The sequence below is a fragment of the Triticum aestivum genome, chromosome 7D, assembly GCF_018294505.1.
Source record: "Triticum aestivum cultivar Chinese Spring chromosome 7D, IWGSC CS RefSeq v2.1, whole genome shotgun sequence".
NCBI lineage: Eukaryota > Viridiplantae > Streptophyta > Magnoliopsida > Poales > Poaceae > Triticum > Triticum aestivum.
This window is the reverse complement of record NC_057814.1, coordinates 58,601,985-58,629,408: the sequence shown is the minus strand read 5'-3', so window position 1 is coordinate 58,629,408 and position 27,424 is coordinate 58,601,985. Positions and strand designations below refer to the sequence as shown.

General features: G+C 48.3%; 2 protein-coding genes across 2 annotated transcripts; one reads left to right on the top strand and one right to left on the bottom strand.

Moving 5' to 3' along the window:
• Positions 1-15,586: 15,586 nt before the first annotated feature.
• LOC123167188 (GDSL esterase/lipase APG) lies at positions 15,587-17,216 on the bottom strand. The gene is made up of 4 exons (XM_044585020.1): positions 16,931-17,216; positions 16,704-16,834; positions 16,351-16,584; positions 15,587-16,266 (listed from the first exon to the last, which is right to left on the bottom strand). Exons 1-4 carry the CDS (start codon positions 17,190-17,192, stop codon positions 15,805-15,807), a joined length of 1,089 nt encoding a protein of 362 aa, XP_044440955.1. The 5' UTR covers positions 17,193-17,216; the 3' UTR covers positions 15,587-15,804.
• Positions 17,217-24,666: 7,450 nt separating this feature from the next.
• LOC123169992 (uncharacterized protein At3g49055) lies at positions 24,667-26,872 on the top strand. Its single transcript, XM_044587842.1, has 5 exons — positions 24,667-25,328; positions 25,572-25,648; positions 25,761-25,872; positions 25,965-26,081; positions 26,416-26,872. Exons 1-5 carry the CDS (start codon positions 24,786-24,788, stop codon positions 26,788-26,790), a joined length of 1,224 nt encoding a protein of 407 aa, XP_044443777.1. The 5' UTR covers positions 24,667-24,785; the 3' UTR covers positions 26,791-26,872.
• Positions 26,873-27,424: the final 552 nt, after the last annotated feature.

Sequence of the window (27,424 nt, the reverse complement as noted above, 5' to 3'; positions counted from 1 at the left end):
ACCATAATTGCCAGTGTATTATTTAGCACCCACAGAACATTTTTGTTTGAGTTTTTGAAAACTTTTAATTTTCACTTTAATTATATTTGAAGTTTGAACTAGGAGTTAGAAAAGGAAGGTGATCCAAATGTGAACAAGCCCTGTTTAGCAACATGATTAGCTTAATCACAGGGAGTTACTGTAGCATGATTCCCAGGGTGTTACAAATCTCCTCCACTACAAGAAATCTCGTCCCGAGATTTAGGAGGTAGAAGGAAACAGTGCGGGGTATTCTTCGCGCAGACGATCCTCTCGTTCCCAAGTGGCCTCATCTTCAGAATGGTGTGACCACTGGACTTTGAGAAACTTGATCGCCTTCTGACGTGTGCGGCGTTCAGCTTGATCGAGAATGCGGACCGGATGCTCCTTATAGGAGAGGTCTTGCTGCAATTCGAGCACTTCGTGATCCACCGCTCGGATTGGATCCTTGAAGCAACGGCGGAGCTGTGACACATGGAACACATCGTGAACCTGAGAAAGGTTCGGCGGTAGCTCCAGTTGGTATGCCACTTTTCCACGCCTTTCGAGAATAGTGAATGGGCCAATATAGCGAGGAGCTAGTTTGCCCTTGATCCCGAAGCGGTGAGCACCCTTCATAGGTGTGACTCGAAGATAAGCCTTTTCGCCAGGTTGATAGACCATGTCTTTATGATGACGGTCATACTGACTCTTCTGACGTGACTGAGCAGTCTTGAGATTCTCGCGAATAATGCGGACTTGTTCTTCGGCATCTTGGATAATATCCGGACCGAAGAGTGGACGTTCCCCAGTTTCTGACCAGTTCAGAGGGGTTCGGCACTTTCGTCCATATAACACTTCGAAGGGGGCCATCTTCAGACTAGCTTGATAGCTATTATTATAAGAGAACTCAGCATACGGGAGAGATTCCTCCCATTTCTTGCCGAAGGAAATAACGCAAGCTCGAAGCATGTCTTCGAGAACTTGATTGACGCGTTCAACTTGTCCTTGCGATTGAGGATGAAACGCAGTACTGAATGACAGATGAGTTCCCATAGCTTCTTGGAAACTTGCCCAGAATCTTGAAGTGAATAAGCTGCCACGGTCTGAACTGATAACCAATGGAATACCGTGGAGTGAAACAATCCTGGACATATAGAGCGTTGCCAACTGGCTAGCAGTGATCGTTTCTTTGACTGCCAGGAAATGTGCAACTTTGGAAAGCCGGTCAATGACGACAAGAATAGCATCATTACCTTTTTGCGATTTGGGAAATCCAGTGACGAAGTCCATCTCAACATGGTCCCATTTCCATTCAGGAATAGAGATAGGTTGCAGAGTTCCAGCAGGCCTTTGATGTTCTGCTTTGATACGACGGCAAACGTCACACTCAGCAACATAACGAGCAATGTCTTGCTTCATATTAGTCCACCAGAATCTCTGACGGATATCTTGGTACATCTTTGTACTACCAGGATGGATACAAAGAGGCGTATCATGAGCTTCTTTCATAACTTCCTGTGTCATATCCAGGTTTTTCTCTGCACATGGCACCACTAGGCGGCCCTTGAAGTATAGGGTGCCATCTTCAGAAATGGTGAAGAATGAGGGCTTTCCTTCTGCGAGGTAGCGCTTAATCTTGTGGGCTTCAGAGTCATACCCCTGTAGCCTTTTGATGCTGTCCTCGAGATCTGGTTTAGCAACTAGGGTATTGAGGGAACCCTGGGTAACAACGTGGAGGTTCACCTTGCCAAATTGTTTAGGAGGGGGAGCGAGTGCACCCGGAGGAACAATATGGAGGTTCAGCTTCCTGAATTCTTCAACAAGCGAGGGCTGAACTTTATGAACCTGGAGGTGGTTGCAGTAAGACTTGCGGCTCAAGGCATCAGCCATTACATTAGCCTTGCCTGGCGTATAGGAAATACCCAAGTCGAAGTCTGCAACAAGCTCCATCCATCTCTGCTGGCGGAGGTTCAGATCTGGCTGAGTAAACAGATACTTCAGACTTTGGTGGTCAGTGAAGATCTCGCAACGATTACCGAGAAGGTAATGTCGCCACTGCTTCAGCGCATGAATGACTGCAGCAAGTTCGAGGTCGTGAACTGGGTAGTTCTCTTCGTGAGGGCGCAATTGTCGAGAGGCATAAGCAATCACTTTGCGGTCTTGCATTAGGACACAGCCTAACCCTTGACGGGAAGCGTCGCAGTAAATGACGAAGTCCTTCTTAGTATCAGGTGGAGCTAGAACTGGAGCAGAAGTCAACTTGTCTTTGAGTGCCTGGAAACTTTCCTGACATTTGTCTGTCCATTGGAACTTGACGCCCTTATGTAACAGGTTAGTCAGAGGCCTGGCGATCTTGGAGAAGTTCTCGACAAATCGACGGCAATAGCTGGCGAGACCGAGAAAACTTCTGACTTGCTTAACGTTCTTGGGAGGAGTCCAATCAAGGATAGCCTGAACTCGTTCAGGGTTGACGGCAATACCATCCTTAGAGATGACATGCCCGAGATAGGTTACTTCGGGTAGCCAGAATTCACATTTGGAGAACTTGGCATATAGTTGATGCTCTCGTAGCTTTTCCAGCACAAGTCGAAGATGTTCAGCATGTTCTTCTTCATTCTTGGAAAATACCAGGATATCATCCAGGTAAACCACGACGAACTTGTCGAGGTAATCCATGAATATGTAGTTCATCAGACGAGAGAAGGTGGCTGGAGCATTGGTTAAACCGAAAGACATGACGGTGTACTCGTATGAACCATAGCGAGTCACGAAGGCGGTCTTTGGGATATCCTCTTCGCGAACACGGATCTGGTGGTAGCCCAACCTCAAGTCGAGCTTAGAGAACACTGACGAACCTGCCAGTTGATCATACAGATCATTGATCCGAGGAAGAGGGTATTTATTCTGAATGGTAGCTTGGTTTATAGGACGGTAGTCTTGAACTAACCGGTTTGTCCCATCCTTCTTCTTGACAAAGAGAGAAGGTGCTCCCCAAGGAGAGCAACTTGGGCGAATGAATCCTTTGCGAAGAGACTTGTCGATTTCCTCCTTAAGCTCAAGGAGTTCATGCGGCGGCATTTTGTAGGGTCGCTTGGCTATAGGAGTGGTGCCTGGTTTCAAGTCGATGATGAATTCGACAGCTCTAGCAGGGGGAATCCCTGGAAGTTCTTCAGGGAAGACGTCGAGGAATTCACGCACGACGGGAATATTTTCAATGCCCTCGAGTGGTGCAGCGTTCAATGCATTCAATGCATAGAGCCTTGCCTCGGCATTTTGCACCAGATTAGCTTGGTAAGCAACTATTTCATCTGAAGGGTGTAGCAGATGGACGGTTTTAGTGGCGCAAACTATAGAAGCAGTATGCGCTTTCAACCAATCCATACCCAAGATGAGGTCGATGTTAGACGTCTTCAGGATAATGGGAGAGGCATAGAATTCCAGCCCTTCGATTTCCACGGGGACATCGATGCCAACCAAGGAGGTTTGACACTGTCCCACGGGGGTTTTGACCAATACAGAGGTGTTCATCTCCTCGCATTTAACGTCGTGCTTGTATGCAAAATCTTCTGACATGAATGAATGCGATGCACCTGTATCAAATAAAACGGATGCTGGTACTGAATTTACGAGGAGTGTACCCATCACAGTAGCAGGCTGGTCTTGAGCTTCGTTGAGATCAACGTGGTTGGCATGAGCACGACCATAAGACTTAGCATTGTTGTTGCGGGGCTGATTGTTACCACGGCCAGTTGCTGGAAGGGCCAGTTGATTCTGGTTCTGGTTGCATTCTTTAGCACGGTGCCCTGGTTGACCACACCTGAAGCACAAGCCATTATTCGGAGTGGGAACAGGAGCTTGGGATGGTGGAGCTGGAAGTCTTGACTGCCTGGACGGTGGTGTAGGCAGACGAGGGGCAGCATAGGTCTGCTTTGGGGCAGAAGCATTTGGACGATACATGCTGTTCGGGATCCATATCTTACGCTTCTGTGAGGGCGGGCCCGAAGATGAGCCCGTGTCACGGTTGCGCCTGTGTGAGCTCTGGTATTCCTGCAGACCAGTTTCAACATTGATGGCCTTGTTCACCAAGGTGGCGAAATCAGCAAAGTCATGCACTAGAAGTGCGAGCTTGATGTCAGCTTGAAGGCCATCACGGAACTTCTCCTGTCTGCGTGCATCAGTTGCAATGTCTTCTTCAGCATAGCGGGACAAGTCCAGAAACTCCCGCTGATAAGCTTCGACAGTTTTGTTGCCTTGGGTGAGGTTGCGGAACTCACGCTTCTTCCGGTCCATGACTCCCTGAGGAATGAAGCGGGCACGGAAAGCAGCTTGGAAGTCTGGCCAGGTGATGATTGTTCCAGCTGGCAGAGTACGCCTGTGGCTGTCCCACCATTGAGCTGCGGGTCCCTTCAAGAAGAAGGAAGCAAAATTGACATAGCTGGCAGGGGCTACATCAGCAGACTCCAACTCATAGGTGATGTCACGGAGCCAGTCATCAGCATCCAGGGGCTGAGTTGAGCTGCGGTAGATGGTTGGGTTGAGGCGTATGAAATCTTGAAGAGTCACTTGAGCTGGCTGTTGGTTCATATTGGGGCGAGGAAACTGAGCCATCATATTTTCCATGAATTGGCGGTTCAGTTCAAACTGTTGGATCATACCAGCCATGTACTCAGGTGGTGGTGGGGCATCGCCACCACGACCACGACCACCTGGTCTAACCATCCTGCTAATATATAACAGGGGTAGTTCAGCATTGAGAAAATTTGCAATGACAAGAATCATTCATGATGAAACATGCACAATGAATGGAGCACGATAGCTACTACATAGTAGTCGGCATAACTTACAAAAGGGGCCATGCATAGAGTTCAGTACATAGAGTTCAGTACATAGACTAAAACATCATAGGCGGCACACAGGCTCGCGGCGACTGCAACTAATACTACAAGCAAGCCTACATCAGTCCCAAGAGGTACTGTGGAGGTAATCGTAGCCTGACAGCTGGTAGTGAGGTAACGGATAATCCTCCACGTCAGCAGACTGGGGGCCGCGGATACTCAGGTGTAGAGCCCGGTGCTCAGGTGGCAGAAAAGGACCAAGTGCGGGAGAGTAGCCTCCCACCTCTGGCCAACCGACACCGTGGGGCATCACGGTCCTGGCTGGGTAGATCGCAGCACGCGGTACCTGTCCAGACCGGACAAAGGGGTGCAGCAGCGTCAGAGCACGGTAAAGGTGCTGACGGGTGGTGTACATCTCGTGGCGAAGAGCTCGGTTAGCTCGATCCAGCCCATCAGCATGCAGAACCAGGTGCTGATGGTAGAAGGGCTCCCGGGTGACAGTGGAGTAGGCAGCAGTATAGTATCCCTCCGTACCAACATCAGAGGCGATAGCAATGTGCCTGAAAGGGGAGGTGTCCAACTCCTGATACTCTCCACGAAGACGTGTCAGAGCAGCATAGGCTGCATCGTGGACAGCCATATCGATGGTCACACCAACACCATGTGCGGTGTGCAGCACAGTAGTGGAGTCGTACTCCCGAGAGTAGAGGTGGACGATGGCACGGTACTGCTCCTGGTTAAAGTCCTAGAACTCCTCGTAGACGGTGAACTCAGGGTGCCAGCGATAACCCAGATAGGTCATCATCTCAGCTAGCACCGCAGGTGATCCCGAGGCACCAATGGCCATCGTGTGGCGAACGACCTGCCTCGTGGGTTCCATCTGAAAGCAAAGACGTTTCAAAGGAGTCAAATGACAGTGTGTGAATTGTTCAAAATACTATTCTAAGAAACAACTATGGCTTATCCATCTTTGGGGTGAACGCGGTCACGGGATCCTAGTGTTAGAGTTAGTAAATTCGTTTAACCCGAGTAGAAGAGAGTTCAGAGTCCCAGAGTAAAGGTCGAGGAGTAAAAGATCCTAGTACCACCCAATGGCGACGTGGGCCCGTAAGCCGCACAGCCATGTTAGTAAAAGTTTTGCAATGACTAGACTCGACTTCGGCCAAGGAGTGTGGAAGGGGGGGTTCCTACAGGCAGTCGGCTCTGATACCAACTTGTGACGCCCCCGATTTGACCGTACACTAATCATGCACGCAAATGTGTACGATCACGATCAGGGACTCACGGGAAGATATCACAACACAACTCTAAAACATAAATAAGTCATACAAGCATTATAATACAAGCCAGGGGCCTCGAGGGCTCGAATACAAGTGCTCGATCATAGACGAGTCAGCGGAAGCAACAATATCTGAGTACAGACATAAGTTAAACAAGTTTGCCTTAAGAAGGCTAGCACAAAAGTAGCAACGATCGAAAAGGCAAGGCCTCCTGCCTGGGACCTCCTAACTACTCCTGGTCGTCGTCAGCGGCCTGCACGTAGTAGTAGGCACCTCCAGTGCCGTGGGAGTCGTCGTCGACGGTGGCGTCTGGCTCCTGGACTCCAACATCTGGTTGCGACAACCAGATAGAAAGGAAAGGGGGAAAAAGAGGGAGAGAAGCAACCGTGAGTACTCATCCAAAGTACTCGCAAGCAAGGAGCTACACTACATATGCATGGGTATATGTGTAAAGAGGCATATCAGTGGACTGAACTGCAGAATGCCGGAATAAGAGGGGGATAGCTAGTCCTGTCGAAGACTAAGCTTCTGGACATCTCCATCTTGCAGCATGTAGAAGAGAGTAGCTTGAAGTCCTCCAAGTAGCATCGCATAGCATAATCCTACCCGGCGATCCCCTCCTCGTCACCCTGTTAGAGAGCGATCACCGGGTTGTATCTGGCACTTGGAAGGGTGTATTTTATTCAGTATCCAGTTCTAGTTGTCATAAGCTCAAGGTACAACTCCGGGTCGTCCTTTTACCGAGGGACACGGCTATTCGAATAGATAAACTTCCCTGCAGGGGTGCACCACATAACCCAACACGCTCGATCCCAATTGGCCGGACACACTTTCCTGGGTCATGCCCGGCCTCGTAAGATCAACACGTCGCAGCCCCACCTAAGCACAACAGAGAGGTCAGCACGCCGGTCTAACCCTATGCGCGCAGGGGTCTGGGCCCATCGCCCTATGCACACCTGCACGTTGCGTACGCGGCCGGAAGCAGACCTAGCCTAGTGGCGTTCCAGTCCAATCCGGCGCGCGCCACTCAGTCGCTGACGTCAAAAGAGCTTCGGCTGATACCACGACGTCGGGATACCCATAACTACTCCCACGTAGATGGTTAGTGCGTATAGACCAAATGGCCAGACTCAGATCAAATACCAAGATCTCGTTAAGCGTGTTAAGTATCCGCGAACGCCGACCAGGGCCAGGCCCACCTCTCACCTAGGCGGTCTCAACCTGCCCTGTCGCTCCGCCACAAAGATCCACTTGCGGGTACTCCTACGAGCCGACCCGACTTTAATCATCACATGTGTCATGTATATGGTATATAAGTATATACCCGTGATCACCGCCCAGGTGATCACGGCCCGATAGTATAGCACAGCAGACGGACAAGAATGTAGGGCCACTGATGGAAATCTAGCATCCTATACTAAGCATGTAGGATTGCAGGTAAAGATAGTAACAATAGTAACAAGGATAGGCTATGCATCAGAATAGGATATCGGAAAGCAGTAACATGCTACACTACTCTAATGCAAGTAGTAGAGAGTAGAGTAGGCGATATCTGGTGATCAAGGGGGGGGGCTTGCCTGGTTGCTCTGGCAAGTAGGAGGGGTCGTCGACTCCGTAGTCGAACTGGGCAGCAGCAGTGTCGGTCTCGTAGTCTACCGGAGAGAAGAGGGGGAAGAAACAGTAAATACAATGCAAACATAAGCATGACGATGCGTGACATGACAATGAGCGGTGCTAGGGGTGTCCTAACGCGACAGTAGGTGGTACCGGTGAAGGGGGGGAACATCCGGGAGGTATTCCCGATGTTTCGCGTTTTCGGACAGACGGACCGGAGGGGGAAAGTTGCTAGTTCGATAGGTTAGGGAGGTGTGGTGGATGAACGGACTGCGTATTCGGATTCGCCTCGTCGTTCTGAGCAACTTTCATGTTGAAAATATTTTAATCCGAGTTACGGATTAAAAGATATGATTTTCTAAAGATTTTATTAATTTCTGAATTTAATTAATTATTTAATTTAATTCGAAATTAGGATTTATGACATCAGCATGATGTCATGCTGACATCAGCAATCAACAGGGGTTGACTAAGTCAACTGACATGTGGGTCCAGTGGGACCCACCTGTCATTCACTGTTTAGGTTAATTAGTGTTTAATTAAATAATTATTATTTAATTAAATTAAGCAGGATTAATTAACTTAATTAATTTAGTTAATTAATTAACTAAATTATTTTTATTTTTATTTCTTTATTTATTTATTTATTTTTATTAATTAATTTATTATTATTTTATTATTACTAATTTATTTTATTTATTATTTTAATTTTTTTTATTTATTATTTTAATTTTTATAAATCATTCCAGTGGGCTGGGCCCCGTTGTCCAGTGGCCCAGGTGGGGCGAAGCCCACCTGGCAGCGGCCCAGAGGGGGGCGATGCGGGTGCGGTTACGGGCGCGGGCGCGGGACGAACCCGCGAGGGCCCGCGAGCACACGCCCGAGGCGTGGCCGTGGACGAGGCCGCCGGCGCCCACGACGCCGGCCAGGAGGGCGGCGGAGGGCTGCGGGCGGCGCGGGGGTGGAGGTAGCGGCGGGGTGGACGGAGCGGGGCCGCGGACGGCGCGGGCGCGGTGTGGCCGCGGCAGTGGCAGGCGAGCAGTGGGGCGAGCGCGTGCGGGGTGGACGGCGGGCGCGGTGACGGCGCTCGGCGAGCGTCACGGCGAAGCGGGGACAGGGACGGCATGAGGGGCAGTGGCCGCGGGGGAGTGCGGGCGCGCGCGGGCGGAGCGCGGTGACCGCGGGGTGAGGGAGACGGGCGGTCGCGGTCCTCACCGGCGATTCGTAGGGAACGGGGCAGTGGGGGTCGAGGGGGATGGCGGCGTTGGGGAGCAGGCCGGTGGGGAAGAGCGCTCCGGCGAGGCGACGGCGTCCTGGCGCGGGGGAGGCGACGGGTGATCCGGGCGGCGGTGGCGGCGGGGTCGGGGAGGCGACGAGCACGGCGTCGGGGCGGGTCCGATGAGCGGCGGGATCCAGGCCAGCGAGGAGGCGAGGGCAGGCCGGCGGGGCGGTCGGCGATGGGGTCGAGCGCCGTTTTCCCGATCCAGATCGGGGGCAGAGGGAGGAGTGAGTGGGGGGGCGAGTGGGGTGGCTGTCGGTGGGGGGTGGTTGGGGAGTGGATAAGGGGATAGGGAGGTGGGCCGGGGTGGAGCTGGGCCTTTCGGCCGGGGGGGGAATGGTGCTGGCCGGCTGGGCCTGGGGTTGGCCCAGTTGGGCCAGGTCCAGTGGGGGGGGGCTTTTGCTTTTTTCTTTGTTTTCTGTTTTGTTTTGCATTTGTTTATTTTCTTTTCTGTTTTATTTCATTTAAAAGTATTTAGGTATTTTATAAAAAGGAGTTTTCTCCACCATAATTGCCAGTGTATTATTTAGCACCCACAGAACATTTTTGTTTGAGTTTTTGAAAACTTTTAATTTTCACTTTAATTATATTTGAAGTTTGAACTAGGAGTTAGAAAAGGAAGGTGATCCAAATGTGAACAAGCCCTGTTTAGCAACATGATTAGCTTAATCACAGGGAGTTACTGTAGCATGATTCCCAGGGTGTTACACCATTAGAATTCAAAAATGGGTTGTACATTCTTACAAATCGCAAATGGGCTATAAGTTCTCTGCCACACACTTGTGGGCCTACTAAGTTGACGCGTCCCCTAAAAAAAAGAAGTTGACGCGTATGCAAGGCTTTGTCAACTTATTATAGTCAACACACGGTTCTAGCAGCAGTGGCCGTTGGATGTCCATCCAACGGATGCCGTGCTTCTTCTTCAATCTCGGATATTCTAGCTTCACCCGCCCAAAAAATGGTTCCTCCCCCTGACATCTGGGGCGCACCATTTCGGAAGATGACCTGTGGGCCTACTAAGTTGACGCGTACCAAGGGCTTTGTTAACTTAGTCAATATGAACGATTCTAGCTGCAGTGACCGTACGATGTCCATCCAACGGTCGTAGTAGTTCTTCAGCCTCTGGTCTTCTTGCTCCAGCCGCCCAAAGCAGCGTCGGTCGTGCCGCCTGCTCCTCCCGTGGCCGGCTGTGCTACCGCGGAGGCCTCACCGCCCCCTACTACTCCCACCGCTGGCCAGGTCATCCCTCCACTCACCCACACCCCCTGTTATTCTGCGGCGACGGCAGCCTCACACCGCAGCCGAACCAGTGAACCCTCATACTCCTCTTCGCGCGGGCTTCCACTGCCGCGTCTTCCCTGGTCCGCGTCGTCCCCTTCCTAGGCCTCGCCGCTCGCCGTCGTCCACTGCCCTGGTGCTCTCGGCGCGGCGTGGTCAACGTGGTCAAGGAACGACTCCCATCGAAAGAGTACTGTACGAGGAGAGGCTGACAGCTGAGTCCACTGTAGACGCAAGGAAGTGCCTCCTTATTATGCGGAAAATAATTATTCCTCCACCTGACAGCAGGGACCCACCGGACGGGCCACCGTATTTGGCGAAAAAAACGTTTTCCCCTGGACTGCTGGGACCCACCGGACGGGCCGCCGTATTTTGCGAAAAAAACGTCCCCCCCCCGCTGTCAGCTTGGACCCACCGGAAGTGCCTCCTTATTACGCACAAAAAAATGAATACTCCCCCTGCTAGTTGGGACCCACCTTGGTGGGAGGCTGACTTGTGGGCCTACTAAGTTGACGGGGATAGAGTGCTTTGTCAACTTAGTCAATATGAACGATTCTAGCTCCAGTGACCGTACGATGTCCATCCAACGGCCGTAGTGCTTCTTCAACCTATGGTCTTCTTGCTCGAGCCGCCCAAAGCAGTGTCGGTCGTGCCGCATGCTCCTGCCTCCGTGGCTGGCGGTGCTGCCGCGGAGGTCTCACCGCCCCCTACTATTCCCACCGCTGGCCAGGCCCTGCGGCAACGGCAGCCTCACACGCAGCTGAACCAGTGAACCCTCGTACTCCTCTCTCCGCGGGCTTCCACTGCCGCGTCTTCCCCGGCTCCGCGTCGTCCCCTTCCTAGGCCTCGCCGTCGTCCACCGCCCTGGTGCTCTCGGCGCAGCTTGGTCAACGTGGTCAAGGAACGACTTCCATCGGAAGAGTACTGTACGTGGAGAGGCTGACAACTGGGTCCACGGCCGCAGCAAGGAAGTGCCTCCTTATTACGCGCAAAATAATTATTTCTCCACCTAACAGCGGGGACCCACCGGACGAGCCACAGTATTTCACGAAAAAAAATGTTTCCCCTGACTGCTGGGACCCACCAGCTACATCTTCGCACGCAAGGAAGTGCGTCCGGGCAAAAAAAAAACGATTTGCCCCCCTGACTGCTGGGACCCACCAGCTACATCTTCGTAGGCAAGGAAGTGCCTGACAGTCGGGACCCACCTGGTCGAAGCGTATGTAGCGTTGTCATTCTGGTCGCGACCGTGTACGAACATACTAGTCGATGTAGAGGCGCGCACGTAGCATGTACACGTACCTACAGCGGTCAGGGTGCAAGAAAGTAAATACGGCCACGTACGTACATACAGGCAGGGTCTCGAACGCCTACTCGCGCGTACGTATGGCCAGGGCTCGTGTACATGGATGGGTCGGAACGGAGAAACAGCGTCGTCGTCGTGTTCATGGGGAGCCAACCGGCTGGGTCAGAACGGAATGCGTCGTCGTGTTCATCGGGAGGGCTTGGACGGAACAGCCGATGGAAACGAGGCCTGGCGTACCGCAGAACGGAGGAAACGGCCTTGTGTTCGACCGGCCACGTTCGAAACGGGATCCTGTTCATCGGGAGGGGTCTGGCGTACCGCAAAACGGAGGAAACGGACCTCCTACGGTCGAAACGGGGGTCTTGTTGATCGGGAGGGGTGTGGCGTACCGCAAAACGGAGGAAACGGACTTGTGTTGGAGCGCTACGGTCGAAACGGCGGTCCTGTTCATCGAGAGGGGTGTGGCGTACCGCAAAACGGGACTCCACGGGATACTGTTCATCTCCACCGTCGACCCCCTCCAGCCTCCACGGGCTACAGTTCATCCACCGTCGACCTCCTCCAGCCTCCACCTGCGACTGTTCATCCACGAGCTCCTGTTCATCCAGCCTCCACCGCGCGCTACTCCACCTGCTACTGTTCAACCAGCCCTCTCCATGGGCTCCTGTTCAACCACTCCTCCACGGGGCTACTGTTCATCCAGCCCTCCACCGTCTACTATTCATCCTGCCCTCCACGAGGTGGTCCTGTTCATCCTTCCCTCCACGGGGTCCTGTTCATCCAACCCCAACCGACTCGATCGATCGGGGTCCTGTTCATCCAGAGGCAACACCACGGGGTCCTGTTCATCCACCCCCACCGGGAACTGTTCATCCAAACCCCCCAGCAACGCTCACTGTTCATCCAAAGGCAGCATCGATCGGCTTCAGTTAGCAGCAGTAGCGAAAGAATCGCTCGATCGGGTTCAGTTAACAGCCATCGATCGATTGCTCGGGTTCAGTAACGCGTAGCCTGCAGTGCAATCGCTCGGGTTCAGTTAGAGCCCAACGCCTCGCTCGGGTTCAGTTAGAGCCCAACGCCTCGCACCCACGCGCGTGCATGTACGAGAGAAACACGCATCGCTCGGCCCCGACCACCCACCGTAACCGGGAACACCCCGATATTTTCCTCGCCCTCGCTTCTACCACGGTTTTTTCTGTCATGGACGGCCCAAAGAATGTCATGCAGCTGCGTCTCCGGCCCGCCCAGGACGAAAAGCCCATTTTCTATCATTATTTTTTGTCATAGAAGTAGGACCCCACCACATCTATGATGATACCGGGTTTTGTCACAATTATCGTCATAGAAGTGTCATAAGTATGACAGAATTTTTTTTCGTTCGGCCCAAAATGTCATGGATGTGTCTTTTTTTGTAGTGTACTTAGCACCACCAAGAGATCTTACCGACATTTTGCAAACATCGGAATGTATCAAGTCCAACTTCTCGGGCTTCTTGTGAGGAGGTAGAGTCTTGAAGGCAACTCGGTGTTGCTCCCCTGCTAGACAATCTGAACATTTATTGATGTGAACTCCATTCACACCCTTCAACAATTTTTTCTTCACTAGTACTGTCACCCCCTTCTCACTCATGTGCCCAAGTCTCTTGTGCCATAGAGCACAATGATCATCCTTCTCTAGTGCATTGACAGAAGCACTAAAGAGCTTAGCATGAACATGATACAACACTGAGACCATTTTACCTCTTGCAACAATCATGTTGCCTTTGGTGAGCTTGTACTGCCCTTTTTCAAAACTGCTCAAGTAATCATCTCCATCAAGCAAACCAACCGAGATAATATTGAGACGAAGTGCCTCAACATGCCTCACAGATTTAAGGACTAACCTTGTACCATTTGCACATCTCCTTTTTCATTGATGGCTGCTCTATCATTGTTCCCCATCTTCACAACACCAAAATCACCTGATATATAGTTAGTGAAGAGCTCTCTGCGAGATGTAGCATGAATGGTAGTACCGCTGTCAGGTATCCAAATCATCTCGTCATCATCCACAAGGTTGACGGTTTCATCAGAAACAACAGTGATCCTCACCTCAACAGTGGAACCAAATCTGCCCTCATTTTCTTCATGCATAACAAGCATGATGTCCTCTTCTACTGCAGTAACTCGGTTGCCCTCTGTGTCACTATCACTGTCAACTTGCTTCTGATGGCAGTGATGGCACTCATAATCAGCATACTTACTTTTTGATTTGCTCCTACCTCTTTCTGCCCCTTTACCTGGACCTCTGCTCTTGCTTCTCCCCTAGACTGAGTGACCAACACCACTGAATGTGAGGAAGAACTAGCTTTAGCCACATTTCTGGACTCTTCATTTAGTACCCTAGTTTTCACAAGATTCCAAGTGACAACTCCATTAGGTGCTGAATTACAAACCGTGAACTTAAAGGTCTCCCAGCTGTCCGATAATGAGCCTAGTAGCAGCAAAGCTCTCACTTCATCTTTAAATGTTATTCCCTTTGAAGAAAGCTGATTTATAATGCCTTGGAATATATTCACACGATCTGCAATTAGAGTGCCCTCTTTGTACCTCAAGCACATCAATTGTTTGATCAAGAACATCTTGTTTGTACCTTCTTTTCGGGCAAACAACTCTTCCAATTTCTGCCATAAGGTGCGTGCATGTCTCTCATCAATGATATGGTTCAAAACATTGTCATCGACCCATTGCCGAATAAACCCACAAGCTTGGCGATGAAGTACCTTCCACTGACCTTCCTCAATGCCCTCCGGCATCTCAGTGGAGAACACTGGCTTCCAGTATTCTTTCACATACAACAAGTCCTCCATCTTGCCCTTCCATGCTTGATAATTTGTACCATTCAAAGATATCATCCTGCTGATATTCACTTCCATCTTTCACCACAAGAAACTTAGCAATTTGCACAAGCAAACCAAGGCTTTGATACCACTTTGTTGGGGTTGGACAGCAACAATGCGCTACACAACATGGCAAATATGCACACTACACAGCCCCCTCCACTTGTGATGAACTTTGAGGATAGCTTCAACTAACAAGTAAGCAGCGGAATAACACAGACAACATGCACAAGTGACACATGATTTAACGTGGAAAAACCTCCTCAACTTGAGGAGTAAAAAACCATGGCTGTGGACCGACCGTTCCACGCAACTTCACTATGAGAATGATGAGTACAAAGTCCGATTTAGAACCTCTAGAGAGATTTACAACACACTCTCCGCGTTGCCAACCGGCAACAGCAACAACAGCCACAAGAGGCAAGATTTCAGCAAAGCAGAGTTTACACAGCTTCTGTACCCTTCAGTGTTTTGCAAACTGCTCTTAAACCGCTGAACCAAACAGCACCAAATTTGGCAGACAAGTAGACACATCAGTTCTTGACATCCCCTCCAAATTTCAGCTCAATCGAACATCATTTGCCTACCCAAACCGTTCGTCTCCCAAAACTACTCTGTTCTGAAACTGCAGCAGTCAGAGCTGACAAAACCACTCTCAAATCTGATGCTCCACTAACCCAATCCTCAAACCAGCTAACCAGATCGAAGTACTCAAAGTAAGGAACGAGCTCACCAAGTTTGGGGTCGACCCAAGCACGTTTGAGCCTCCAACCACTAGCTTGAACACTGTCTAGTCAGATGCAGCAAATCTGGACAGAACCTCTGCTTCTTCTTCTTTCTCTCTCAGGTTGTGTTTTCTCTTGTGTGTTCTCTCTCACACTCTCACGAATGGCAGCCACCACCAGCAGGGGTGGAGTGGCTAGGGTTTTTTCCTTGCTTCACTTCCTTTGGAAGCACTCTCAACCGTTGGATGCAGCGAGGATCAATAGCTGACATGTGTTGAACTTATGGGCTGATGTTGGGCTGCCAACACACCTCCATGTGGAGGGACTTCGCCCAACAAACATCTTATATTTGTGAAGAGAGGGAGTTGTATATATAGCTGATAGCGAGAGCTTCACTTGAGTTGAAAAATATATTAACATACATTTTTTCACAAATTATGCTTTTCGACAAATTACATAGCTATAGCAACAAGGGCTCACACATTGTAGGAAACATATTGGAAGCATTAATTGCTACACTCATGGATACACACACACTCCAGATAAGTTGGTCGATCTGCAGCAGCTGCAGCTGCAAGTAGTACGTACGCCCTTGTCGCCTCACGCTTACTAGGTGAGCAAGTCGATGCCGGCCGACACCAGGGACTCGGCGACGACCAGGTTGGCCGCCTCCGACGGGTGCACGCCGTCGAAGTACACGTAGCTGCTGGCGTTCCGGCACATCCGGGCCGCCGTCGCCGGGTCACAGAGGTACACCCTCGTCCCGGCCTTCCCCGTCCGGCAGCACGTCCTCCTGGCCTCCGCGAAGCCGTGCGCGGCCGGCCTCTCGGAGAGGCCCCGGAGCGGCGTGTAGACGTCGAAGACGGCCACCTTGAGCCCCGCGTGCCGCCTCACCAGCGCCCCCACGGTGGCGTTCAGCTTCCGGTTGAAGGTCTCGGCGTCACGGTTGAGCCTCGGCAGGCACCCGGTGCGGCTCCGGCCCTTGCCGTACAGCCTGATCGTCGCCGGCAGGCACCCCAGCGGTGGCATCGTCGTCACGCCGATCCGCCGCGCCCCCAGCCTGTACAGCTCCTGCAAATGCAAGTCACAACAAGGTCACGTAAGGTACTGACGTCGGTGAGGCGAGGCCGGCGCTGTCGGAGTCGGAGTACCGACGTCGGCGAAGCCGGAGAAGATGCCGACGAGGAGGTCGCAGTAGCGGTCGACGTCGTAGCGGGCGGACAGGGAGGCGTTGTGGTAGTAGTTCTGGATGAAGTCGCCCGTGCCGGTGCTCACGACGTACAGCGCCTCGGCGAGGATGGTGCGCGCCTGCCGCCGACCGGCCACCGCCGCCAGCTTCGACCTGTACTCCTTGTAGTACTTGAGCTGCTGCGACAGCGTGATTGCGTCCTACACATAAACATACACAACTGATAATTATGGAACAATTTTTTCCACGAATGCACATGCCTCCGTCTCGTGTAGTCCAAAACAAACTGCTTTTGAAGATGTGACCGTTGTATACTTACATACATGGCCGCCGTGTCGTCGGAGTAGCTGGACGCGGCGGAGCCGAAGTTGGCGCCGGTGAGCAGGTTCTTCCCCGACGCCAGCGGGCTCAGGTACGGCGGCGCGTAGCCCTCGAAGCCGAGCGTTTCAGCTGCAGAGACCACACACAAACACGTTACACACTAAGGGTGACCAGGTGCAGGGATATATATATATGCATGGGTGTGTGCATGTCACGACGTGGTACCGGTGATGTCGGTGACGATCTTGCCGTCGGAGAACCTGCCGGTGGCCCTGTGGCGCCGGAAGTTCTCCCCGTACGGCGCGTAGTTGGCCTTGAAGACGGCGCCGGGGAGGTAGTTGTTGTTGCCCACGTCGATGGTCGAGTCGCCGAACGAGATCACCGCCGGCACCACCTGCCCGTCGACGACGCAGGAGAGGAGCAGAGGCAGTGCCACCAGCACAAGCCTCCGTTGCATCGCCGGTGAGCTGCTCCTGGACGACGACATGCTCTTCGATTTCCGTACGTGCACCGTGCGTGGCCAAACACCGAACCGCTGGCACCTTATATATAGAGCCAGCCATAAGCGGAAAAGTCCGTATCTCTATTACTGCGCTGGTATGTTTTATTTTTTGTTCTAAAGAAAATTACAAAAAAAGGGAATATGGATACACATATGCTCATGTAAAATTTAAATATTACAAACATGCTAGCAATATATGTTACCTAACTTGTTCTTGTGATTTTTGCACATTCACAAATGCTTATGTTTTTTTTTTACGAGAAGACAAATGCTTATGTTTATGTTTCAAAAATTTTATAAACATATGTACCCTGTGTCCATTCTCTACATTACATGAATGTGCTTTTGTACTTTATTGAAAATTAAATAATACCGTATGACTTTTGCTAAAGTTTCAAGTCTAGATCATGTAGGCCTATGTCCGGACAGATATTCAAATTGTTATTTTTCCAACCGACCTAGAGGGGGTCAGAGATCCATGCGTGGAGCTAGCTAGCTTGCAGTTGGCGTTATGGCTGCTGTTATTGTTAGATCCTGTCCCAAAACTTTGGCTATTATATTCATATTGTCAGGTAGAGAGTTATTTACTTGCGTTTGTTAAATCTTAATTAGGTGCTCTTAAATTTTGCATGCGTCAGGCGATTTTGCGACGAGGGTAAAGACAGACCCGACAGCGTTGCTGCAGATTGAGAGGCTTAGGGGGATGATCGTAGCGGCAGCAAGCACATCGGTGGGAGAAGGTTGAGAGGAGATCGGGGCGGCAAGACGGCGCGTGATAACGCTAGCTGCCGAGGCAGGCGGATAAGGCGGGGCAGGTTGACGGCACGCGGAGGAGGAAAAGAACGGATGAAGTAGGACAGAGCTGGGCGTCATATGGCCGTTGGATGTTGATCGGACATTCCAAAAGACAACTAACTCTATTTTTTTTTTGAGGCACCCGTTAAATAGGTGCTCCTTTGTTATTTTATTTTATTTATTTCTTCCTCCCCGGTCGAGTCGAGGGTGTCAGATATGCATGGATGCATGGAGCTGGCTACTGGCTAGCTTGCTGCCAATTTTTTTAATTAAAACTACTGTCCAACGTCGGAATGTGATGCATGTGGCCGAGCTGTGCCGACGTGACACGTTTAAATACACGTACCATTTCACTCTTGACTCCCAACTGCCGAATGTTGACACCACCCAACTTTAATTACAGGAGCTACTTGCTTACATGATGTAGACTACGTTTACAAAATTTTACAGGGGCTACTTGCTATTCAGAAGTTACGTTTACAAAATTTAAAGTTCGTATGCACACTGAAAAACATAAGAACACTGAAAAACAGAAAAAGTCATGTATGCACATTGAAAAGGTTCCCTGAGTAGAAAAGTACCCATCGAATGAACCTTTTCAATTGCCCGCAAAAAAAAGAGAGAAAGAACCTTTTCAAGTTCTGTATGGATGCCCATCTATTTATTTGTGGAATTAATGGCCTGCTCTCTTCCACGTTCAGGTTTATTAGGCTACCTCGTCAAATTTTGACCATCTATTTGACTAAAAAAATGATTTAGTATATGCTATAAAAATATACTATTGAATTTTGTTTTTGAAAGAGGGTTCCAACTATGTATTTACTGTGATATATAGTTTTTATTTTATTAGTTCAATTTTATAGTCAGAGTTTAACCTTAAAGCGAGGGGGTCTGATAAATTCGGACGAAGGAAGCACTAATTAAGCTCAGATATCTGAACAATTTTTCTCCATGAGATACTACTCTATCTGGGTTTATTAGTCCTCATCGTATTTTGGACCAAAGTTGAACCATATATTTAGCAAAAATTTAATGCATGTCGACAAAAAAATGTTGGATTCGTATTTGAATGTAGTTTTCAATAATATTATTTTTGCTACATATAGCTCATATTTTCTTAATTAAAATCATAATTAAATATGATTCAAAATATAAAGAAAACTAGTAAATCAGAACGGAGGTAGTAGTATTCAGTGACCTACACTCTCCACGAGGCTACTTTTTTTATGGAGTCCACTGGGCTACTTGCAAGTGTTGAATGCGACTATGAATTGACCTCAGATATCTTGACAGTTTTTCTACCGGTAGTACGAAATATGTGCACCACAAACTTTTGAATATTTTTTAGCCTTGCAGTTATTGCCAGGTAGACAGAGGTCTAGACCTCCTGTGCATTATTTTCCTTGGAGGGTGTCAGACATAAAGCCTGCAGTTGGCCGTAACTCAAGACCTCTAGACTCCGGTTGCAAATATAGCCCTCCTCAGTTAATGACACTCAACCGTCAACCGCTGAAAAATATGACACGAAGAAAATCTACATTGATATGATCGATCCTACAGTATTTTTTTCTTCTTTAGATAATTTTTTTTTTGAGAACCAAGCATACACTTATGCAATGGTAGTAGTATACTCCTTAACCATCTGTTGCCTCACTGAATCATGCACTCCTGCCACCACTTTGTGGTCACCTGATGCCCTTGTTGTGGCTGCAATCTGGTGAGCCAGCTCGTTTTGAGCTCTGTTGATCACCCTGACCTCAAACCTTTGGAAGGCATTTGAGGTTTTCTTTATGTCAGCTATGATTGCATAGCTAGACGACTTGCAGGGGTCCTCCGAGATCAAGTTCCGGCCCACTGCAGCGCAGTCCACCTCCAGGATTGTAGGTCCCCCATAAACGTTCAACAGTTCAGACATTCCCATCAGTACAGCAGCTGCCTCTGCCTCTTCTACCGAGTTGCACTGGCTCAGCCGACGTCCGACGGACAAGTGGACAAAACCCCGATGATCTCGAGCTACTGCTCCTCCCCAAGTGTCCCCTGACTCTTTAAGAAAGGCCGCATCACAGTTGATTTTTATATACCCAGTTGCAGGTGCTATCCAGCGATTATTTTCCGGGGGTGCAGGCTTGGCTGTGCTCTGATCAAAAAGTGTGATTGCTTGTTTGCTAACAGGCATGTTAACAGCCTGCTCGGCCGCTAACAATTCTTCGCCCAGTCTGAGGAGTTGATGCATTGCTCCCGTGACAGTATCCTTCCCATCCCCATGGATGGTGTTGTTCCTGAGACTCCAGGCTTTCCACAGTATCATCAAGATCCTGTTTCTGATGCTAGCTGATTGTGGCAGAAGGAGGTTCTGCAGCCAATCCACTCCCGTTCGTCTGAACTCAACTTCCTTGGGGATGTCCCATTTAGCCCTCATGGCAGCTCTCAACGCCCTGCTTCTTGTGCATGAAACAACCGCATGGAACTCACTCACTTTCCATTCCACATAAAGCACATGTGTCTTCCTTCACAATGGTCCTTCTGAAAGTGTTATGTTTTGTTGCCAAAGTTTGGGTCGCCACTCTCCACCCAAAAAAATTTATTTTCTCTGGGATGTTTGCTTTCCATATGACATCCCAAATGCTTCTGTTCCCGGGTTCACTCGACGAGCTAGAGGGAGCCTCCCTTCCATTTCTACTTAGTGTGACGGCAAGTTTGTAGGCGCTCCAGACGGTAAAGACGCCAGACTTTTCATAGTGCCAAGCCACACAATCCTCTACTTCAGCAGCGAGGATTCGGATTTTGCAGATTTCGTCTGCATCAAAAGCATGAAAATTTTTCCTTATGAGGTCAACGTTCCATTCCTTTGTGTCCGAAAGCATTAGCTGGTTGACCCATCTCAGTCTAGAGCGGCTTATGAAACGTGCTGTTTTTAGGCCTTCGTCTCGTGGAATCCATTGGTCTCTCTCAATTTGGATTTTCCTTCCGCTGCCCACTCTCCAGATGAGACCCTTTTTCAGAAGCTCGAGTCCAAATTCAATGCCTCGCCACGCGGGGGAAGCATTTGAGGAGAATACAGTATTCAGTAATTCTCCGTTGGGGTAGTATTTAGATTTTAGGACCCGGGCACACAAGCTGTTCGGAAATTGCAGCAGCCTCCATCCCTGCCTGGCTAGCAGCACTTGATTGAAATAATGCATATCACGGAAACCTATGCCTCCATCCCGCTTAGGTTTTGTCATATTTTCCCATGACATCCAATGAACTTTTCTATGTTCATCCTTGTCTCCCCACCAGAAGTCTCTGATTAATTTTTCATACTTATCACAGAAGCTTTGGTTGATCTTGAAAACCCCCATGACGTATACTGGCAAAGATTGTACGATTGATTTAACATTGACTTCTTTTGCTGCTTGGGACATGAATCTTTCATTCCAGTTATTACATCTCTGTCCAAAATTTTCCAAGATCGGTTGGAAGTTCTCATCTTTCATTTTTCCCTCCGGTGTTGGCAGCCCCAAATACTTACCCTCAAAAGTTGAAGTTTCCACTCCTAGGGTGCTCATAATATCTTTCCTTATAGTGTCTGGACATGCCCCACTGAAAAGTAGGGAACACTTACTTTGGCTCACTAGTTGGCCCGAGCATTTCTGGAAAAGGTCTAAGAGCTCCTTCACTTTTCTTGCTTGATCGACAGTGGCTTTGAAGAATAGCAAACTGTCATCCGCGAAGAGGAGATTTGATATACCCGGACTGCCTCGGGAGATTTTCAGTGGGGAGATAGTACCTTTTTCTACTTCTCTGTTTAGTAAGGTAGCCAATCCATCAGCCACAAATAAGAAGAGGTATGGACTCAACGGATCCCCCTGCCTCAGGCCTCTCGAGGGCACAAATGCATCCAGCAGCACACCATTGCATTTAACCGAAAAAGTGACTGACCTCACGCATATCATCACCCATCTAATCCACTTACGATCAAAGCCCAGTTGTATAAGAGCACCCTCAAGAAAATCCCAATCAACCATGTCATAGGCTTTGGCCAAGTCCAATTTGTAAGCACAATGGGTATCTCTCCGGTTCTTGCTGTGGTGGATTTTATGGAAGCACTCAAAAGCGATGATCGCATTGTCAGTGATCATTCTCCCCGGGATGAAGGCACTTTGAGTTTCAGAAATGAGATCATCAAGTAGAGGGCGTAAGCGATTTACTAGCACCTTTGAGATTACCTTGTATATAACGTTGCAGAGGCTTATGGGGCGGTAATCCTTGATACTAATAGGATTGTTTCCTTTAGGAGTGAGCACAATTGTAGTATCGTTCACACCTGCTGGCATCACTCCATCCTCAAAAAACTTTTTTAGTCCATCTATTATGTCCTCCTTCATGGTTTGCCAATTCCGCTGAAAGAAGCGAGCCGGGAAACCATCGGGCCCCGGGGCCTTGAATGGTCCAATTTGAAAAAGGGCATCACCTATCTCCTCATCCGTGACCGCTTTGACTAGTGTTTCATTCATTTTGTCATCCACCTTCTTCGGGAAAAGGTCAATTAACTCCTGTGGTATGACCTTGTCATCTCGCGTATATAAGCCTTGGAAGAAATTATTAATCTCCACATGTATTTCCTCTGTATTCTCTGCCCAACTTCCATCTTCACGTTTCAGTTTTGTTATTTTATTTTTCTTCCTGCGCCAGGTTGCTTTGCGGTGGAAGAATTCCGTGTTCCTATCCCCTTCCCTTAACCAGGTTATCCGAGACCGTTGTCTCCACATCATCTCCTCCCTGTAGAGCCATTCATCTAATTCAGATTCTGTTCGCCTCAACTTCTCTTCGATTTCCGGAGTTTGATGCAACATACGGAGACCCTTGAGAGCATCTCTTAGCGACTTTATACTGTTTTGTACAGAGCAAAACTCCTTTTGCGCCCATTTGCTAAGCACCCCCTGCATACTTCGTAGTTTCTTAGTGATTTTTTCCAGAGAATGACCTGGCCCTCCACCAGACCATGCATTAGCCACTACTTCTGACAGGTTATCAGCTCTTTCCCACATATGTTCGTATCTGAAACTATTGTTGACTGGGCGCCACTCTCTCCTGGAACCGAAACGGAGCAATAGAGGTACATGGTCAGATCGCGAAGACACAATATGTTCCACTGTAGCATTGCTAAACAGTCTGCACCACTCTTGGCTAGCCACCTCTCTGTCAAGGCGAGCCTTTACATTGAAAATCCCCTTCTGTTTATTGTCGTATGTCCAGGGTGTGCCCTTGAAGCCTATGCCATTTGTTTGTTTATTGTCAGATAATAAGAGAGCTTTAGTTCAACAAAAGAGCTGCTGGGACAATCAGTCAATAATGGTGGTGCTGAGTTCTTCCGACGCATGCTTCGTACCAAGATGGACCGACAGATTGGCTATAACATGATGAATAACAAAAGGAGAAAACGATGAAGCTAGCTCTCCAAATTCAAAAGGAATATAACTGTAAAAACAAACAAAAGAAATATATACTACCGCAGCAGCAAATTTCGTCAACAAATTACTGGTATTTGTTCGTTCTCAAGTACATGATATTGGAGATATGGGCAGTCTCTAGGATGCAACTTTGACGTTTATTTCCCAACGTAAACATGTTGTAAAGAATTTTTTTGAAAGAAAAAAAACAATTTGGGGGACAAATAGAATAACACCATTATGAGAGTTAGACCGGACGTATTTTCCCGGTAAGAAAAAGACCGGACGTATTTAAGGGCATCATCCACTTTGAAATGGACGCAGTGCTAGTAGTAGTATACTCCAAGTAGCGACAGCGGCGTTATAAAAGACGGCCCGAGGGAGCCCTTTAAAAAAGGAAATCAAAATATATTTAAAAGCTTCAGAAAATATAATTTTTTTCTACGAATGCATATACATGCTCTTCAAATATGTGATTGTGTATACTATTTTCAGAACTTTTTTAGATGTGGAAATAGTATTTTCGCTGAAAAAAATAAAGGAGCCAAAATAGAGGGCTCCGTGGAGCTCGGCCACCATATGCAGTAGCATTCTATACGTCGCTTCCAACTTTAGGGGACACGGAAATTTAATTTGTTAGATAGCCATTAGGCCTAATCATTACAAGAAACCACAGGGAGTTGGCGAGCATAACTAATTCAGCTAGGAAAATACTATACTAGTACTACGGAGTACTATATCTTACCAAAATTCTCTTTGGCAATTTATTTTCCTAGATAACCATCGCACATAATCACTCAAAGGGACAATGAGGGCGAGTCAAAAGCATAATTAATTATTCGACGGAAAAAATGTGTCGCCAAAACTCTTTTGGCGGTTTGTTTTGCTACATAATCATCACATGAGAGCAAGTTGGTGAGCATAATTGGTTCTGGAAGAATATGACCGTTACCGAAATCTGTTTGACGATTCTGTTGAAGGCATCAACAGGGAAATGCCGTTGCGAACATTTCTTACTGGAAGCAGAGCAGGATTAATTAAGATCGCCTCGACTCAGCTTCCTGCACACCGAAGCTGCATTTCTGTTGCTAAAAAAGAGTTAAATCTGCACAAATTCAGGCAGTGCAAAGAAGCAACAAAAAAAAACAACGAGTTTGGGTCTTTGCAACATACAGCATAGCACATCTGCACAAGGGAACCAAACCTGAACATGTGCCAAGGAAGAAACGCAGGCCAGTGGAGCAGCCAGCTACCCTTCAAGGTTTCCCTTGACTGTCAGCTATGTACTGCTTCCCTACCAGACAAACTATCCCTTCTCTTCCCTTGCACCAAATGTCTGCAGATACCAGCCATGGATCACCAAACCAAGTTTGCCGTGCAGAAGATTGTTGTGTCGCTCCACTCGGCGGATGAGATCTTGGAGAATATCCTGGACAGAGCTTCTGAAGAGAAAGCAGAAATCATCTCTTGCCGATCGAATCTTGATCCCAAGGATGGGCTGGAATTCCTGGGATTGGAGGCTCATAACATCCATGATCTGGCCAAGGAGGTGGAGATCAGGCTCTCGGAGTGCAGGGAGAAGGAAAGGAAGGAGAGATGCAGGATGGAGAGTATGATATCAAGCTTAAAGAAGGAGAACCAGGATATTAGGAGCATGTTGGAAGTTGCTGTAACTGAGAAGGAGGTGGTGGAGAATAGCCTTCGTGTGTTGAAGGGCGATGGCGATCAGAGAAGAAGTTCGATCCTGCAGATTGCTGAGAAGGGGTTGCAGAAGGTTGGCTTTGGCTTCATCATGGAGGTGATAAGTGGAGAATCAGAAGGAGATGACATGAGTGGCTCCAGTGCCAGTGCAGCATCTAATGGAAGAGAAAGTAAACAGGAGGTTGACAGTCTGGTAAGTATTTCTACATCACTCCTCGGTAGTCTGTTGTCTAGATAATAGCCCCAAGCACCAACTACAAAATACAGTACATACTTGTTACTTGTGAAGTAATTGTCATCTAATCCCTATTTTATGATCATGCACGCAATGCAGCTAGAAACTATTGATATTGTTATGTTCAGAAGTTGTCCACGAAATCATCATGTACTGGAAAACTTGTCAGCTAATAAACTACTTCAAGCTGTTTCCTTTCAGGCTTCAATGGTTAGTAAGACACTGAAAAACCTGCATCATGACATCAATGACCTCAGACAGGCCTTAGACGAGTCCAGGTAAACTATTAAGTCGTCGACCAAAGATGTCTACCATTTTTTTTTTGTGATGAACCACCAAAGGGCCTTCCTGAAATATGTGCTAACTGCTAATATTAAACTGCAACAACAGGTCAGGCTGCGATCATTTGCAACTCCTTGCTGCTCAACAGGCTCAGAAGATAATCAAACACGAGTCGCACATACAGGATCTAAGAGAACGGGAAATTCTCCTACTTCAAAGTGTATAACAATATCTATTATTTATTTATGTAGATTCTTTTATTTTCTAGCCCTGTAATTGGGAAGGATCTGAAGTCTCTTTCTCATACATAAGGTGGAAGAGCTCAATGTCGGGGTAAAGGAAGTAGAACAGGAAGCTGCACGATGGAAAGAGGCATGTGCATTGGAGGTGGAAGCTGGAAAAGCGGCCATTAAAGAACTAAACCAGGAGGTAACCCAAGAGGAATAAGTTTGACCTAAGATTCATTAAAATGGACCTCTTGAGGTCAAGAAATGCGCTTCTCAGACTGATAAATGACAATTGAGGATAACGTCATTAGAGAATTGATATGAATATATGATGCTCCTTCAAAGTAATTAGAACAAAATTGAAAGATATAAGCATGTCCAACTTTTATTAATTCAAAAATTGCAAGTTTGAAATCCTTGAGTTTACACTTTGCAGTTAATGCAATAGGAAAACATCTCTAGTGCGCACAATATCATAATCTCATTTAGTCATTCATGAGAGGAGCCGTACATGTTCTAACGAGCTACCTTTTCAGGTGACCTTGCTCAGAGAAGAACTGCGAAGAGTAAAAGCAGATTTAGATGCTGCAAACAGCAAGATACAGCTAAAAGAGAAATTAGCCGCCAGTGCAATGGCAGCGCAAGCTGCTGCAGATGCATGCCTTAAGCTTGCTGACAGTAGATCTGCTGGGTTACAACAGAGAATAGAAGAGTTGACAAGGCAGATAGAGCAAGAAGATACACATGCAAGAAAAGGGAGAGACAGTGCTCGAAGAAGAATAAGATACGCCTGCTGGCCATGGCAGCGACTTCGAGTCATATCAGCATCCTCTCGTGCTAGGACATGGTTTGTTGATCAGAACGGAAGATTGTTACCAAGGACAGAAGCACCACTTCAAATGAGGATCTGACTAAGTTCTCACAATTTCCCATACTAGACATATCCCTCCCTGTTCCCCTATTTTCTCTATGTAAGCATACACCTAAGATTTTTGCAATAGATTCATATGGTTTTCTCACTACTCAGTGAATCTAGTTTGTCTGGCTACTACCATCTAGAGAAGTCATTCAACTTGCAGCTCTTTTGAGTGTGAATAACACCCCCCCCCCCCCCTTCTAAAATAAATAAATAAATCAAATGCATTAATGGAACAGTGCAGAGAAACTAGGATGTTGGGCAGCTTACGAAATGGACAAGAAAATATAACATCATGGGATACTTACAAAAAGTATGTATTTGGAACTTTTGATACTTACAGGGTTGGCGTTGTGCGGCACAGCAGCATGGACTCATCCGTTAATTTGAAGCCTAACACTCATACATTATGTCAAAACTCAAAACATTCAGAAACCTTGCACTGGTAGCCTTAAGAGGGCCATCTGCTAATGTACTCGTAGGGGTTCTCTAGCATCCTCTGCACCCCAGCCACAATACTGCATCAAGATGGTTCGGAAACTACTAACCTGTAGGAGGTGTCCACTTTGAAGGAACCATTCATCCTTCAGTTCCACATGGGTTCCCCTTTTAGGAAATGAGATTGGTAG